Source organism: Bombina bombina, chromosome 3 (genome assembly GCF_027579735.1).
Source record: "Bombina bombina isolate aBomBom1 chromosome 3, aBomBom1.pri, whole genome shotgun sequence".
Taxonomy (NCBI): Eukaryota; Metazoa; Chordata; class Amphibia; order Anura; family Bombinatoridae; genus Bombina; species Bombina bombina.
The window spans coordinates 377773373-377792223 of record NC_069501.1 but is presented as its reverse complement, the minus strand read 5'-3'; the positions used below and the strand labels follow the sequence as shown (position 1 = coordinate 377792223).

Sequence of the window (18851 nt, the reverse complement as noted above, 5' to 3'; positions counted from 1 at the left end):
ACGATTGCTGGTTATGAAAACTTTACCTTCACTTTAAAACACAGTATTAGACTAGAAATACTATTTCAAATTTGAATGTGACATTCGAATTCGAATGTAGCATTCAAATTCGAATATTACATTTATTAAACACAGTTGTAGACTAGAAATACTATTTCAAATATGAATGTCACATTCGAATTCGAATGTCACATTCGAATTCTAATATTACATTTTCGAAATTGAATGAATACATAGCTAAACATTCTATTATTCGAACAAATATTTTCGAATTTTATTGAAAAATTCGAAAATGAAAATTCGAAAATAGAATGTTAGAATGTTATATTAACATTCGAAATTCGAACGAATGTATCAAAATTCATTTTAAATTTCGAATTTTTAGAAACATTCGCCCATCCCTAGTGTTGAGCTATTTCAGTTGCTTTTGTTTGATTTGCTCATTGCAAACAGTACATTTTGACAATAAAACTGATTTGCAATGGAGGTACAATAATTTATAAGCATATACATATATATTTATAGAGAACACACAGTTCCCATTAGACCACAATGTAAAGGCACTTAGACCCCCTCACTTTAACCCCTAATACTACACTGTATTTGGGGGACATTTTAAAAATTAATCAGAGGTCTTATTGCAATGTGGGGATTTTTTTACGGTTTAGGGATTAATAGGGTAATTAGGTTTATTGCGATGTGGGGGTTTTGTGGTTTAGGGGTTAATAGGGTCATTAGGTTTATTGCGATGTGGGTGGTTGACGGTTAAGGGATTAAGGGGTTAATTACTTTATTATTTTGCGATGTGTGGGTTTGCGGTGTATGTGCTAATACTTCGTGTGGGAGGTTAGTTTTTTTTGTTATACTTTGTGCGGGTAGTGTTTTTTGGTTTGTAATGCTCCGTTTGCCTTCGCTACATCCTGGTGGTTTCCAAAAATGGCAGGGTGGCACCTTCGGTGGATTCTTTCACCACCCTGTCATTTTCGGAATCCACATGGATGCAGCGAAGCTGCATCCAGGTGAATTATTTTGGCAGCGCGCACACCCAACATTCTGTTGGCTGCCATGCACTGCCAACATTCCATTGAGGATGAGTGCGCAACTGCCGACGGCGACGGACATTACAAACGCAATTATAGTATAGATGCTATTCTATGTGTTGAGTGGTCCTTTAAGGTCAGATACATAAGTTTCCAGTTAATTAACTTGACTCATCCCAGTTTCAAGAGAAGTTTGTCTAAAGTGCTTAATCATTGTGAAAGCTCTTGTGTTCTATTTATACTCAAATAACTTTCCTGCAAATTGTGCTTCTGCATTTGTCAACTTTACTGATAGCAGTATACATTAATCACATTTTCTAATAATTAAATATTATACTTACACTCTCTACTTTGATAGCCCTTTTATCTAAATATCACCTAGACTAACGCCCAAAAAATTGCAGTATTGCACTCTCTATAGCGCTGCCATTACGAGTTACTGAAAAGCCTCCCTGTGCGTTATGGTACGTTAAGCTCCATACCGCATAAAAGCCAATGGCTGAGTTTAAGTGCCTTTGCACATTTTCACCCATAGATATCAATGGGGAGAAAGTTTTAGAAAAAAAAAATTACACCTCAAGTGCGGAATGGCGATCGCTGTAACGCAACCTCATTGATGTCTATGGGGAAAAGAAAGTTACATTTAAACCTAACATCCTAACATAAACCCCAAGTCTAAACACCTCTAATCCCCCTTTCCCGACATCGCCGACACTAATAAAAGTTATAAACCCCTATTTCGCCGACACTAATAAAAAGTATTAACCCCTAATCCACCGCTCCTCGACATCGTCAACACTAATTAAAGTTATTAACCCCTAATCCTGTGTTCCCCGACATCGCTGACACTAAATATAATTATTAAACCCTAGTCCGCTGCTCCCCGACATCTCCGACACTAATGAAAGTTATTGACCCCTAATCCGCCGCTCCCCGACATCGCAGACACTAAATATAATTATAAACCCTATTCCGCCGCTCCCCGACATCGCCGACACCTAAATAAAGCTATTAACCCCTAAACCGCCGCCCCCTCCACACCGCAAAACACTAAATTAAACTATTAACCCCTAAACCTAAATAAAAACTTACCTGTGAAATAAAAAAATCTAAGTTTAAACTATAAATGAACCTAACATAACTATTCTAATAAAATTAAAAACACTACCAATTAAAAATGTAAATTACAAATTTAAAAAACCTAACATTACGAAAAAATTAAAAAACTCTAAGATTACAAAAAATAATAAACGAAATTATCAAAAATAAAAACAATTACACCTAATCTAATAGCCCTATAAAAATAAAAAAGCCCCCGCAAAATAAAAACACCCCCTAACCTACAATAAACTATCAATAGTCCTTAAAAGGGCCTTTTGTAGGGCATTGCCCTAAGTTAAACAGCTCTTTTACCTGGCAAAAAATACAAAGTCCCCCCAAGAGTAAAACCCACCACCCAACCAACCCCCAAAATAAAAAACCTAACTCTAAAAAAAACCCCTAAGTTACCCATTGCTCCTAAAGGGGCATTTGTATGGGTATTTCCCTTAAAAGAGCATTCAGCTCTTTTTCACTGCCCTTAAAAGTGCATTCTGCTCTTTTACACTTCGCCCAAAGCCCTAATCTGAAAAAAACACACCCCAAAAAATAAAAAAAAATACCTAACACTAACCCTCAGAATATCTACTCACGGTTCCTGAAGTCCGGACATTTTAGTAATTTTAGTGTTTATTTTTTGTAATTTTAGATTTTTTTTCGTAGGATTATTTTTTTTTAAATTTGTAATTTAGGTTTTCAATTTTTTCGTAGTGTTAGTTTTTTTTTAATTTGTAATTTAGGTTTTTTAATTGGTATTTTTTTTTACTAGAATAGTAATGTTAGGTTAATTTATAGTTTAATGTTAGTTTTTTTTTTATTTCACAGGTTAGTTTTTATTTATTTAAATATTGTTATATTGTAATTTTAATTTAAAGTTAGGGGTGTTAGGTTTAGGGGTTAATAGTTTAATTTAGTGTTTTTGCTATGTGGGAGACCGGCGGTTTAGGGGTTAATAGGTTTAGTTTAGTAGTTACGATGTGGGTGGCTGGTGGTTTAGGGGTTAATAGGTTTATTTAGTGTCGGCTATGTCGGGGAGCGGTGGTTTAGGGGTTAATATATTTAAATAGTGTTGGCGATGTGGGTGGGCGGCAGATTAGGGGTAATAACTTTATTTAATAGTCACGATGTGGGTGGACGGCAGATTAGGGGTAAATAGTTTTAATATAGTGTTTGCGATGCGTGAGGGTGGCGGTTTAGGCGTTGATAGGTAGTTTATGGGTGTTTGTGTACTTTGTAGCAATTTAGTTATGAGTTTTGAGAAACATTTTTGTTATGCAAAATCCATAACTACTGGTCTCAGATGGCAGTATGGATCGTGTCGGTATAGGCTGTAACGCAAGCATTTTAGCCGGACCGAACAACCTCTAATACAGGCGCTATGAAAATCCCGTACTCAAACATAATTTTTTTGAGTGCAGAATGGACGTTGCATTACAGGCTAAAATGCTTGCGGTATATATATATACCACTGCGACTCGTAATATGCGTTCCTGGCCATTCCAGCGTAATGGCTAATTTTTCAGTGTTAAAAGCCGTACCACAAAACTCGTAATCTAGCCATATATAAATTGTTATCAAAGGGAATTTAATTGAGCACTTTTGGGGTGGATTATTTTGTACAATCAATAATGATTAAAGGGGCATAAAAAATTAAGGGCCAGATTACAAGTGGAGCTCTAAATATCGCTTTCTTGAAAGCGATATTAGCGCTCCACTTAGTAATATCAGCGCACGCTAATTTGCGCTGGTATTACAAGTTGAAAGCAATGCAAATGCAAGCTCACAAGAATGCGCTTCCATAGGCACAAATGGTGGCCTCATTTTTATGCTGTGAGAAACTGCATGAGAAGTCGTACAGCACAGTTGGTAAGTTGCACAGCGATGACAGCAATTTGTAAATATATATGTATATAATTATATAGATATATATTTATGTGTTAATATGTGTTCCCATAGACTGCAATGTAAAGGCACTTTTTAGTGCCGTTTGTTTTCACCCCACAGCCACCAACTTCAAATCCCCAAAACTACCTAGTGCAGTTTTTTTTTTAATAAAAAAGAAAATGCTATATTTATTTAAATAAATAACTATAATGCCCTCTATTTTTAAGGCATTTGGGGCATTTTTAGAAAATTAACCTGAGATCTGATCTCTGGTTAATTTCCGGGACGCTAATTGCTACCGCTAGTTCGCAGTAGCAACAAACAGCCACTTGTAATGGCTGGTTATTTATTGGCAAATTTGCCCATTTGCGGGCTCAAGATAATTTAGCGCTCTACTTGTAATCTAGCCCTAAATAAATCATTGCTTGAATGATATATTCAGAGCGAATATTAGCCATAGAATAATTTGTACATGTATTTTTAAAAATGATATTAATTGTTTAAATATTGAAAAAATAAGGGTAAAGTTAATATCCATAAAGCAGTGGGTACTGCCATATTGTAACTTAGGTTGCCTTTTCTGCTGAGGCCAATTAGGATTGGTTATGAATGGCTTACTAGAGTGTGCAACCAATGACTGTGTATAATATAGCTGTGTCTGCACTTACATGTTTAACGTATTGGAAACAGAATCAGAATCAAATCACAGAAAAGGAGAACAAAATAAATAATGAAAGTATATTGCAAAGTTGTTTTCTACATGTAATTAAACAATTTATATTAATATCTGTAGTGTTTAATGTCCCTTTAATAATCTTACAGGTTGTAAATGATATTCAGTGCACACAATTCATATATAGGGGCTGAATTATCAAGCTCCGAGTGCTCCTTCAGGCTCGCCGGAAACAGCAGTTATGAAGCAGTGGTCTAAAGACCGCTGCTCCATAACTTGTCTGCCTGCTCTAAGGCTGCGGTCTTCAATCCGCCCGATCCTATACGATCAGGCTGATTGACACCCCCTGCTAGCATCTGCAGGGGGCGGCATTGCACAAGCAGTTCACAAGAACTGCTTGTGCAATGATAAATACTGACAGCGTATGCTGTCGGCATTTATCGATGTGCGGCGGACATGATACGCTACATCGTATCATGTCTGCTCGCACTTTAATAAATAGGCCCCATAGTGTGCCTTTTACTTTTATTGTCAAGCGGTTTTGATGCACTCACTGCGCTTTTATTACAAGTCATCTGTTAAGTTTTGTGCTTGTGCACAATCTGAATCACTGCTTTCTCATTTAATACATTTGTAATCTTGGTATTAAAGGGACATTAAACCGCTGGTTACAACCACAGCAGCATAGTTACTACTTATAGTGCTGGTTTTCCTCCTGGCCCTGCATCTCTCTTTTCAAAGCCATTTTCTTATTTTAAGTCATTACAGAGACCAGCTGGTAAAGCTCTGTATCTTTATGCTGGGCGCCGCCATCTTGTAGCTTGTGTAGTTTTGCATCCTGTGATAGGTTCAGTGCACTCTTACAGATCTGTGATGTCATTCTCTTTTTGACATCTGAGTGAAGATGCAGAGCTTCACTAACTGATAATTGTAAGAGGTTAAAATAAGAGAAAAAGTCAAATGGGATAGGGCACGGTGCCTCTAAGAGAGGTGCGCAAACAAATCACGGAAAAATCATCAGGAGGAACCATAGACGAAGGCAGCACTCTTGTAATGGAGGAACGATAGACAAGACCTGTAGAGACAGATGAAGAGTCGCCTCATAAAGCAATATCGTCTGGATAAGGAGATGCACAGATATCGGTCACAAACTCAGACCAGGAGGGTACTCACATAGAGAGCGGCACTTAATAGGTGACTAACAGCGCAGGCTGGGACCTCAAGTCGAAATATGATGAATAACTACAGATTTCACAGTGTCTCAAGACACTGTAATAATATCCATAATGGTAATACTAATTGTTTTTCAGTGACTGCCATTGAACATATACTTAAATCTCATCTTTATAACCGGTTTTTTAGACTCAGGCAGAGGGAGACCTACTGGATTCATGTTCTCAAGAGTATACATCCGACTGGTCTAAACCTGTGTGTGGACCTAGCCACTCTTTACTAGCTCTTATCCAGTGGGACTCCCTGTGTCTGACTCTATAAAATAAATGTATTAAATAAAATCATATTTAAATATATTCTAAAACAAAATGTATATATAAAGGTATGCAATAAAATAACAAAACCTATAAAATAATAATTTATAACCACTTGTAGTTTACTCTTATGATTTATTGATTATATTTAGTCTTATTGGTGAGGCTCGATTTAATATCCCCAGTTTCTTTAGGATACCCCTGCTGACTGCCAACTATTGATCAGCTCTATTTTAACCATAGTGACAGTTATGAATATCTGGTACCTGCTTTGTGAAGTTTAGTTTTTCGAGGTAGCTAATACTATTTCCCTCTATACTATTTCCTAATTTTTCGAGGTAGCTAATACTATTTCCCACTCCACTGTTTTGTCACCTATGTCAATAAAAGCAATTTGTACTAATCTAATCCTCTCCAGCAGTTTGGAATTTTGATTTATTATATATCTAAATGGCAAGGATGTGCTTTAACATCCTATGCTATGGATATGTATCATAAGGTCTGGTTGTAACATTGTGCCGATATGGTAGTTACTATTATCTAGCTTGTATTCCTACTTTAAATAGATTGTTGTTGAAATCCAAGTGGAGAATGTATTTTTATATTAGATTATGCTATTTTGATTGTTTTATTTTTATATTTTATATTTATTTTCTTATTTTCTTCTATATGTGAATTGATGGGCACATTGTTTATATGTGTGTATGGTTGTAATTACTAACCATCTTATCTTTGCATATACTCTAATGCATACTGTACTTTATATTTCCTATTTTATTAACGGTTCCATGTATCGGTTTACTGTTAAGTGTTCATATGTCTATTAATTTTGGACCATACTCCATGTACTGTCAGTTTTTTATTTGTTTTTTATTCACATTTTAGTTTGTTAATTGCTTTTAATGCTTGCAGGTTGCATAATGTTACCAAGGTGTATTAAATTACATTTTTGCAATGTTTATACTATTTATTTGCCAATGTTTTGCTATTTGATGTATTATGTGTATCATGAACCTATCACTAATGCAGTGGAGTTTTGGACACATGCCCCCTTTGTTTTGAGATGCCTTATTGGCTGGCCAGGTGGGTGTGTTTGTCGTGCCCTTCGAGAGGGTGTGTGTTCCAAACTTTCTTCTGTGATTGGTGAAGTGGAGCAGGTTCACATGTATTAGTTACAGCCTAATGAAATGACTTATACGGTCGAGAAACGCGTTGCTGTTTTTATTTGTGTCACAATAAAATTTTGACATATTACAAGTACTTGCTCTACGTACTTCATTCATCCACAACTAACTTTCCTTTGGGAGTTCTACTATCGAGCCTGCTGTACTGGGATTGGCCATTACGCTGCTACTGTGCTACGTTTGACTCCTTACAACCGCTGATTGGCTTCTGGTATTCATGTGTTCTCATCGGTGTGTTAGTCTGTCGGGCGACTTGAGGTCCCAGCCTGCGCTGTTAGGCACCTATTAAGTGCTGCACTCTATGTGAGTACCCTCCTGGTCTGAGTTTGTGACCGATATCTGTGCATCTCCTTTTCCAGACGATATTTCATTATGAGGCGCCTCTTTATCTGTCTCTACAGGTCTTGTCTAAAATAAGAGAACAACTTTGAAGTCAGCTGCAGGCACAGGAGGTAAACCATAACATAGTGAGTAGTAAGAGTAGTAACCTGTCTACTTTAGTTTTACTCAGCAGTTGAACGTCCCTTTAAAGGGCCATAATAGTTGAAAAACGACATGGTCTAATCTGCTTGAGCCTTTAATTTTACGACTTTCGACACTGCTCTACTGTGTGTTAAACCCCCACAGTAAATTAGGGTTGATAGACGGAAAATGACATGCTTTAACGGATTAGAGCATGCAATTTTTTTTTACTTTCATGGCCCTTTAATTATTAATTCTTTTTATTGCGCATTAAAAACAAATGACAAATTACAGTGCTATAGAAATAAATGAAAGGAGGTGAATTAAGGTTTAATACATTTAAAACAAAGGGTTAAAAATTTAAAAAGTTTTGGGGATGTTTAAAGAGATAACGTTTATGACATGGGGTAAGTCAGAAGGGGTCAAGCGTACTTGTGTGTGTATATGTACATGTGTATGCATGTATGTATGTTTTAACCCTTTTATATAAAAGTAACTGGCTTTGTACACTCTAACAATTTTTAAATAATAAGTTTTTAAGTAGCTTGACATTTATTATAAAGACAATAACATTTAATATTCTTCCTGAAAGAAGAACATTGAACCTGAGAGAGTTAATAAAGTGGTTAATAATGTGCAGCACTCAGATGTCAGAGACATTTGTGTTTTAATGGTTCTAGAGCAGCTTGAACAATGCAGCCTGAAGTGCAAAATCTCACACCTCACTCTGGCCTGAATCCTATAGAGCAGGGCAATGTAACCAGCCCCCACTGCTAACATCCCTACAAAAACTAGAAGCTATTTTAACCCCTAAGACCCCAAAAAAGGGTTGTGGCACTCAGTGCCTCACTATTGGCTACCCTAAAATCACTCTGCATTTTCAAAGGGACCGACAGGGGCTGTCGTGGAGGAAAATCAAAATTTAAAGTTCTATATCCTGACACTATCACAGCTGCCCCACCACCTCGTCCACCCGCAAGCCCAATTGAAGTGATCCAACCTAAAAGCCACAAAAATTGCACTATCAAATTAAGAAAATCTCTTTGTGTGATCCCCATTAGAAGACACGCTTAGAAGACACAGTCTCCAAAGTACAGTGCAAAAACTCAGATTCCCAAGACTGTGCTCTCAGGGCAATCTTATGCAATGCCAGATCAATAAAGAACAAAACAGCTATTATTGATGACCTTATTGAAACATGGGAATTAGCATGCATCACAGAATCATGGTTAGATGAAAATGCAGGGCATATTCTAGAGGCAGCTATTCCAGACAATTACACAGTGTTCCACCGCCCGAGACAAGATCGCAAGGGAGGCAGAGTTATGATCTGTGCAAAATCATCCTTAAATCCCAGACCAATATCAGTCCACAAAACCCAATCTTTTGAATGCGTAGCTGCCAGCCTCTCAATAGAGAGAGGATTCCGAATACTGCTAATATACAGACCCCCAGGAGATGGGAAGAGATTTCTTCAGGAACTCCCAGACCTTTCAGCTGGCTTAATCCTTGAACACCCAGATGACTTATATTAGGATACTTCAAAACTTGGATTCACAACACCCTATCCCTGCTTGGGCAGGATCTCCTCAGCTTGAGGAGTACACTCACCTTCACACAAATCGTCACCACTCCCACTCACAGAAAAGGTCATACACTTGATCTAGTGTTCCAGTCTGGACTGTAAACCCAGTTACTTGGTCAGACCACCACTCCATTTACTTCTCCATTGTATCACAATCAACCAGACACCAGCCTCAGAACCTTGTCAAACACCGCTCATTAAAAGTGGTGACACCTTTGGATGTAGCATCACATATGGATCTAAGTGAACTAATGAGCACCTGCGAAGACCCCAGCTCCTTAGTCCGACTCTACAACAAAACCATGAGAGACACCCTAGAAAGCATTGCACCAACTCGCATACGCACTGTCAAAACCCACAACAATGCACTGTGGTTTGATAGCTCCATCAGAGAAATGAAAAGAACAGGACGTAAAATTGAGAGAAAGTGGCACAGAACATATGATCCAGAGGATAAAGCCACTCTTACCAAACATCTAAATAAATATCAATCCAATATAACTCCGAAAAAATCTTCATTTTTATCACGCGAAATTGCACTCTCTCATAATAGACCCAGGCAGCTGTTTCACACAGTAGAAAGGCTCTGCAAACCAGCATTAATGCTTATCCCCACCAACTTTTCTCAGGATGAATGTGAAGCATTTGCAAACTTCTTCAGAGACAAGATTTCCTCAATTTGAACCGCTATCACAGCAGGCCAAACAGTTACACACGAGAACCACTACAATGGAATGCCAGATTGCCCCAGTTTATGGTCCACTTTTACAAATGTGGATATAAAAGAAGTTAAAAACACCATACAAAAGTTGCACTCTAATACGTGGGACCTAGACCCTGCTCCAACTCAGCTCATATCTGGATGCATTGAAACACTCACCTCAGCCCTCACAAAAATAGTGCAGTGTTCACTAAAAACAGGAGACTTCCCAGATCCTCTAAAAAAAGCTGTGGTAAAACCAATCCTAAAGAAACCTTTATTAGACCCAGGCTGCATGACTAATTACAGACCAGTATCCAACCTCCCATTTCTGGGGAAAATAATTGAAAAAGTAGTGGCAACTCAACTAGAAGCCCATCTATCAAACCTGAACATATTCGATCCTTTCCAGTCAGGCTTCAGATGCTGCCACACCACTGAAACAGCGCTAGTTTAAGTGCTAAATGATCTCCTCATGGAAAGAGACAAAGGTGACTACTCCATCCTAATCCTCCTGGATCTCTCAGCTGCATTTGAAACCATTGACCATAGGATTCTAATAGAGCGCTTGCAGCACATCTGTGGTCTAAGAGGCACAGTCCTTAACTGAATTAAATCGTTCCTCACTGGTAGATCACAGAGAGTAATATCAGGATCAAGCTCATCAGCACCGACAGAACTGGCCTGCGGAGTTCCACAAGGATCCATCCTCTCTCTCATGCTATTCGCAATTTACTTACTACCTTTGAGGGACATCATTAATCGACATGGCTTAAGGTATCATTGTTACGCTGATGACACACAACTCTACTTCTCCTTTGCTCCAGATATTACAGACCCAGCATGCCGCATAAACAGTTGCTTAACAGACCTCATAGAATGGATGAATGCTAGCTGTCTCAAAGTGAACCCGGACAAAACAGAGTTACTCTTGTTGAGGAGACCCCGGGCATCAAAAATATCCTACGATCACCCAACTAGCCTGGAGCTTGGAGGCTCTGAACTCGTTAGTTCAGCATAGGTACGAAACCTTGGAGTGCTGATTGACGCTGGACTATCTTTTAAACAGCAGATTTCCTCCGTAATAAAATCTGCCTACATAGCCAGGATACAACACTTAATTCCATCTGAAAAACATAGCCAGGATACAACACTTAAAGGGACAGTAAAGTAAAAAAAAATCTTTCATGATTTATATAGGGCATGCAATTTTAAACAACTTTCCAATTCACTTTTATTACCAATTTTGCTTTCTTCTCTTAGTATTCTTAGTTGAAAGCTAAATCTAGGAGGTTCATGTGCTAATTTCTTAGACATTGAAGACTGCCTCTAATCTGAAAGCATTTTGACAGTTTTTCACCACTAGAGGGCGTTAGTTCACGTATTTCATAAAGATAACATTGAGTTCAGGCACATGAAGCTCCCATGAGTCAGCACTGATTGGCTAAAAATGCAAGTCTGTCAAAAGAACTGAAATAAGGGGGCAGTTTGCAGAGGCATAGATACAAGGTAATCACAGAGGTAAAAAGTATATTATTATAACTGTATTGGTTATGCAAAATTGGGTAATGGGTAATAAAGGGATTATCTACCTTTTTAAACAACAAAAATTCTGGTGTTTACTGTCCCTTTAATTCCACCAGATGATATGCCAACATTAATCCATACATTTGTATCCTCTAGGCTAGATTACTGCAATGCACTTTACTTGGGCCTCCCAAAATAAGAACTCCATCACCTTCAGATGGTACAAAACGCAGCAGCCAGACTACTAACCAATTAAACTCACTCCTGCCAAATAACACCTGTTCTCCACTCCCTGCATTGGCTTCCAATTAAATGGCGAACATATTTTAAAATTGGCCTGCTGACCTTCAAAGCCTTAAACAACCAAGGCCCACAGTACCTGAAGGAGCTCTTGACACCCTACATCCCACCCCGCTCACTTAGGTCAGCCAACACATCCCTCCTCTCAGTGCCAAGGCTCCAGAGCATTCGGCCACGCTGCCCCTACTTTCTGGAACTCTTTACTGTTCACAATCAGAGAGGCACCGTCCTTACTGACTTTAAAAAAAGCTAAAGATCCACCTCTTCTATCAGGCATTCAGTCCGCTTATCTGACCTTCAGAAACTCCTAACTTTTATGTCTTTATGTTGGTATATTTGTAAAGTGCTTTGAGTCTCACAGGGAGAAAAGGGCTTTATAAATCACAAATTATTATTATTATTATTATTATTATTATTGATGATGCATCTATATGGGCCACACATGGCAAATTGAGTTCATCGTGGGTTAAATATAAACTCAACCTTCTATCCTATACAAAAATAGATAAATTGTATGAACATTCCCATAAAAGGGTTGTAGAGGATTTAACAACTATTTCTAATAGTAATAACATGGTTAAACCAAACTTGTCAACAATGGAAAGAGATACAGCAATTACAATACAATAAGTATATTTTGATAAAGCAATCGGTCAAGGGCAGCATGGTAATTGTCTTGGATTGTGAAATGCACATTAAGGAAGCATTAAAAGATATAGGGGACACAGATACCTGCACACCCCTGACCAGTAATCTAACATCTATTTCAAAGGCTTTAAAAACATATTTTGGACTATCAATTGGAAGAGGGCTTCATAGATAAATCTACATTTGATTACCTTATGATCAATAAATCAGTGATTTTTATCTTCTACCATCTTCTGAAAGTTCATAAGATCTTGGAGAATGTTACTGGCCTATTAGAGTAGGTGGATTGTAACCTACAGCTCTTAACTGTGTAGTTTCCGAGCTTCTTAAGAGATACTACTCATACTCATTTTTGAAGACTTTCGTGGAAGGGGTGTATAGTTGGCTGACTATTGATGTAGTTGCATTTTACTCCTCCATCCTACATCAGCGCAGTCTATCCTGTTAAGACATAATCATTCAACCTAAGCCCTTTGGACCCAGTCTAGTGCTCCAGTTATATTTTCTGCCCCACTTCCCCTATTTGTCTCTTAACCACTTTTTCACTGCACAGCAATCTTCCTCCGTAGATGCTTATGTATAGTACTATGCATTAAGTTATAGTGAAGCATTCATCCCATACTGATCCTCTCCCCATTTCAAACACAAAGAATATTCACCCATATCGAATATCCATAAAGCTGAGAAAACCTTGCTCATATTATCTACAACTATTTACACGTGTAGGTTTGATGCATTTGTATAACCATAAACAACAGCTTAAATTAAAGCTTGTTTATAGAGATTTATCAGAATTCGAAAATCTGTTCGTAGTCCATACAAGTGAGTGAGACATTTCAATATGAATTAAAAAGCTGACCAGTTTTACATTAGCCTATAAAATTACATTCTACTACATCTGGAAATTCTGGGGATTCCTTTACAAATGTGTTTCTCTATAAAAAGTATCTGTACCTTATACTTGCAAAATTATCTTAATCACAGGAAAAGAGAAATTAATCTACTACATCAATGTGTGCCACTGCCTTTAGTGGTTAATAATCTGTAGCTGTGTTAAATTGTATTTATAACCCCATTGAATACTCACACTGTGCTGTATATCATGCCAAATTGGACTGGATGAATTCATATTCTCTTCTGCTTTGTGCTGCTCGAAACTGATAGTTAGTTGATCATTTATGTATTTGTCAAGCTGTTAAGAAAATTGAAATACCAGTTATATACAATTTTAGAATATTTGAGCATTTTCATAATTCCCCCTTATTCTGTCCATTTACATAGCAGGATGTTTTATTACTCATTTATTTAAAGGGACATATAAGTTAAACTTTTAGAAACTATTTCAATTTACTTACTTTACAACTTCTCAGCCTACCTCTGTATGCTGTCATAGAACGGCTTTAAATTAGCTTTAAACAAAGAGGTTACAGATTACAAAAGCAAATTGGAAAGTTTTTTTTTTTAATTGCACACTCTATCTGAGCCGTGGAAGTTTAATTCCTTTCATACAGGTGGTGAGATTCCATGATCCATTACTCTTGGGAATTACTTTTCTCTTCCAGTAGGAGGAGGCAAAGATTCCCAAACCCCAAGAGCTCTATAACAGCCTTCCCACCTCACTGGTAAACCAGTCTTGTCTTTGCCTCCGCTGGAGGAAGGTCAAGAATGAAGATGTGCATCAGTGAGAGGAGTCTTTTCCCCTCAGAGTGCTGTGTTTGTTGGAGGGATATAATTAGAGTATGGTTAGTCACATATTTTTCACCTATTGTGAATTAGTCATATGACTTCCACAGGTGTCGCAGGGACTTGTCCTTGTTCTCCTCCTGTTTGGTTCGCTGAAATACTCCTATTTCATATCCTCTGCTGTTGTGTTTCAGTACTGGTTTCCCCCAGTAGTGGGTTGCTTATTGGATTTTGTTTCTTTTGGTTATCTCTTCTGTTAGAAGGATCTCTGAGTTGGCTCTATCATGTAGTCCTCCTTATCTTATTTTTCTTCAGGATAATGCAGTTTTTAAGACTAAATTTGTCTTTTTTCCCCCTTAGGCTATGGGGCCGATTTAACAAGGGCCGAATGGCCCCTAATCGCCCGGTTTCTGTGCGAGCCTTCAGGCTTGCCGGAAACAGCAGTTAAGAAGCAGCGGTCTTAAGACTGCTGCTCCTTAATGCATACGCCTCCTCTAAGGCTGCGGCCTGCAATCTGCCCAATCGTGTATGATCAGGTTGATTGACACCCTCTCTGCAGGGGGTGGCATTGCACAAGCAGTTCACCGATCACTACAGCGGATCATGTCTGCCAGACATTGATAAATCGGCCCCTATGTCTTCAGATAATTTTAGTCTGGAAATGTTTCTCCCTTCTTTATGTCCTAATCTTAACATTTCTTCACAGAGGCTTCTTCATAACATTGATGTTGTAAGAGCATTGAAGTATTATGTAAATACTTCTTGCATTTTTGACAAGTTTCTATTTTGTTAGTTTCAAGGAAAGGAAGAAAGCTTCTGCTATTTCTTTGGCTTCTTGGTTGAAACTTTTTGGCTCATAAGGCTTTCCTAGAGAAGGGGCAGCTTCCATCTAAACAGATTCCGCCCAATTAACCAGATCAGTTGACATTTTTTGGGCTTGTTAGAATAAGGCTTCTGTTGATCAAATTTTCAAGGTAGTTTTTTTAAATTTTCTTTTTCAAAATTACCCTGTTTATTCTTTTATTTGGGATGTGGATATAGTTTCACTGGGAAAAAGGTGTTCTTTTAATCCTGCCCTTACTTTTCATTACTTGTGAACTCCACAGCTTGGAAATTACTTCCTAGGATTAATGGATTGTGGACTCTCACCACCTTTACGAAAGAAAACATAATTTATGCTTACCTGATAAATTGATTTCTTTCATGATGGTGAGAGTCCACGAGACCCCACTTTTTTTTTGTTGGTGTTAGTTTATTTTTGCGCACATCTTTTTTCTCTGCACCTGTTATTTGCTCGTATTTCTTTTCCTACCTTTTTAGCTTTGCTATACCATCAGACTGATTTACCAGTGAGGTTAAAGGGGATTTATAGAGCTTTTGGGGTTGAGGAATCTTGGCCTCCTTCTAGTGGCAGGAAAGAGTAATTCCCACTTCAAAAGCCATACGGCACTCACACAATTTTTTGTGTGTGACTAGAGTGCTGATTGGAGAACAGTTCAAACCGTTAGCTCATAAAAAAAAATACTTTTGAAGTAGGCGGCCGGAGTGGAGTATTAGAATTTTAGCGCTACATTACAAAGTAAGTTAAAGTACATCTTATTTGCAACTGATGAATTAAACTCCATCTAAAATATCGCTAACATTCTGGATCTGTTTATACAAAGGGGAAAGTTTACCATCACCTTAAACACTCTGTTGTGTGAAAAGTGTCCTTCATCTCACATTCCCTAGAGAGGCCAAAAGCTGACTCTGTCACTTTCAAATTTCTGCAAATTACCTACATTTGCTATTTCATTTGCAGCATTTGCAGGTCATATAATTTGCTTTTGTCTATCTAGGAAGCATGTAACAAAGCACTATTTTCAAAGAAAAGCAAGAGGTTCTTAATATCCTATTAAAACTGAGCAAAATAAGATTGAACTATAATATAACATTGTAAATTCACAAAGAAGGGTGTGAGAGAAACTATTATGTATTTATCCTCATACTAGTTAGACCATTTGCATGTGACCACAGAGAGGTTGGAGAAGGTATTTGAAAGCCAAAAAGGCAAATTGATCTAATTATGCAAAATACAAAAGTAATGTATATACTTTAGAACATATATACATCAATGTTATCTGAAAATCAGAGAATATTCTGAAAATAGTTTATTGTGTACAGTGACGTTTCGGGGAGCCAACTGTCTCCTTCACCAGGTCTAATGAAGGGGACAGTTGGCTCCCCGAAACGTCACTGTACACAATAAACTATTGTTTTTTAAAAGTCCAGCGAGTGCGAATCTATTACTTTGAATTGGATATTGTTGTTCCTGATACTCAGGCTCGTATCTTAAGAGGTGAGAGTGCAAATCCCTATGAACTTTCGTATATATATATATATATATATATATATATATATACAGTATATATAGGAAGAAATATGTATTTTGGAATAAATAGAACATATTCTTCTATGTGAAGAACACTGGAATGTGAAATATTAATATTTTTGTGTAGGGTTAGCATACTTGAGAATATGTGATCGGGTTTGCGTGCGAGTAGGGGGGGAATAGGTTATTATCAAGTGTGCGCAATATTCTAAGTTCAGCTTTTTACATTCATCGGGTTAGTGTGCGAGGGAAAGTTTTTTGCTTTCAGCTTGTAATACGAGGACTACCCGATGCGTGCAAAAAGCTTACTTCTTGAGCGGCAGCGTTAAATACTGCTCCACTTGTAATCTGACTCTTAATTTGTGTCATACAAGTCACGGCTGACTCTCTGAGAAAGTTTTGGTGTACAGTGTCCATTTTAGGACATCCTTGCTCCCTCCTCCAATACTCCCTTTTCCATCCTTTAAAACTCCATGCTCCCTCCTGCAAAACTCCCTCCTTTCTCCCCCCTCCTGTAAAACTCCCTCCTCTAAAACTCTATGCTACCTCCCTGAAAACTCCATTGTACCTCAGTTATCAGACATCAGGTATCAGGAATCAGGTGTCAGACATCAGGAGTCTTATACCTGATGTCTGACACCTGAGTCCTTTACTTGATGTCTGACACCTGAGAGCTGATGTCTGACACCTGATGCCTGACACCCAGGGCCGCCACTAGAAATTTTGGGGCCCCTGACTTAACCATTGATCAGGGCCCCCCCCCCCCCTCCTTTGACATGTGCAATTTTTTACCAAGTGACTAAAACGTATATGCACTTTATTCTATATAATAGTGTCTATTTAAACTTGGAAATGTTGTAAAGGTAGTAACATACACTGAAACACACACACTCACACATAAGGATTCACATATAGACACTCTAGCAAACACACAAAGAAACTCTGACACAGACACCCAAACAGACACTTAGCACTTGTTTACATTGACCTGACAAGTAATGAGGTACACTACAGTTTTGTAAAAAAAAAAGGAGAAATAGAAAACAAAATATGGAGTTCTGATTATCTTTTTGTAAAGGAAGATGCCAACTAAATGATGACAACAGCATGCAGTGGCTGAAAGGAAGGGCCCTGAACTGCCTAAACAATAATTTAACGGTTAAATGGTAGATTGGTGACTTCCAGAAAGGTCTCATTAGTCTCAAAGTTTGTAGAAAGATGTGAATAATCAGTAGTAAGGTCAAAATGTCCTAAAAAGGAACAGACAATGGACACACACACAAACTCAAATTTGCACATACACCCAAGGAAACACCAACAGAGACAGCCTCAGAAAACACACAAAGACATACACACACACACAGAGACACCCACAGAAAACACAGCAGAAAGACATACATACACACCCTCACTTAGACATCCACAGAAAACACACAAAGACATACACACACCCTCACAGAAACACCCACAGAAAATACACACCCTCACAGAGACATCCACAGAAAACACAGACATACACACCCACCCTCACAGAGGCATCCAAAGAAAATACACAAAGACAAACACACGCCCACCCTCACAGAGACACCCATAGAAAAAGCTCAAAGACATATGCACACACCCTCACAGACATCCACAGAAAATGCACAAAGACATACGCACACACCCTCACAGAGATACCAACAGAAAAAAATACATACACACTCATAGAGACACAAACCAAAGCACAAAGACATAAACACAGACACCCACAGAAACACTCACAGGAGGAAACATGTATGCACCTTGCATCCCCTAAATCAACAGTGTGTGACATGCATGATAAAGAAAATGCAGAAATTAAGAGATCACTTTTTAAAGAATCATATTTGTAAATGTGCAAACAAAAATAATTCTGTGAATTCAAAATTGTACATTAATGATCTGGGTAGATGGCTAGATGAAGAAAAGTACTTTTAAAAGTTTGACATATGTTTGATATTTTCCCCATTTTCCCCAACCAAGAGCACCACTTCAAATATAGTGTACAAATGTTCCCATCTGTCAGCTGTACTTGTGGATTTTGAAAATGCTGTACTCTATATGGTCTTGGGGGAACCATAAGCTGTGGTACTCATACCATTAGATCTGGTTAAATGCAGGATTTAAACTTGCTGGTATGCATTTCAAAATTAAGTCAGCTGTAGAGTAAACTGAACAGTTTTAAGTT

General features: G+C 37.9%; 1 protein-coding gene across 2 annotated transcripts in view; it reads right to left on the bottom strand.

Moving 5' to 3' along the window:
- Positions 1 to 18851, bottom strand: part of LOC128653314 (leukocyte surface antigen CD53) — a 111474-nt gene that overhangs the window by 13925 nt on the left and 78698 nt on the right. For both annotated transcript variants that reach the window (XM_053706527.1, XM_053706528.1), the window contains one exon: positions 13676 to 13780. In XM_053706527.1, coding sequence (XP_053562502.1) covers positions 13676 to 13780 — 105 coding nt within the window. The remainder of the gene's footprint in view (positions 1 to 13675; positions 13781 to 18851) is intronic.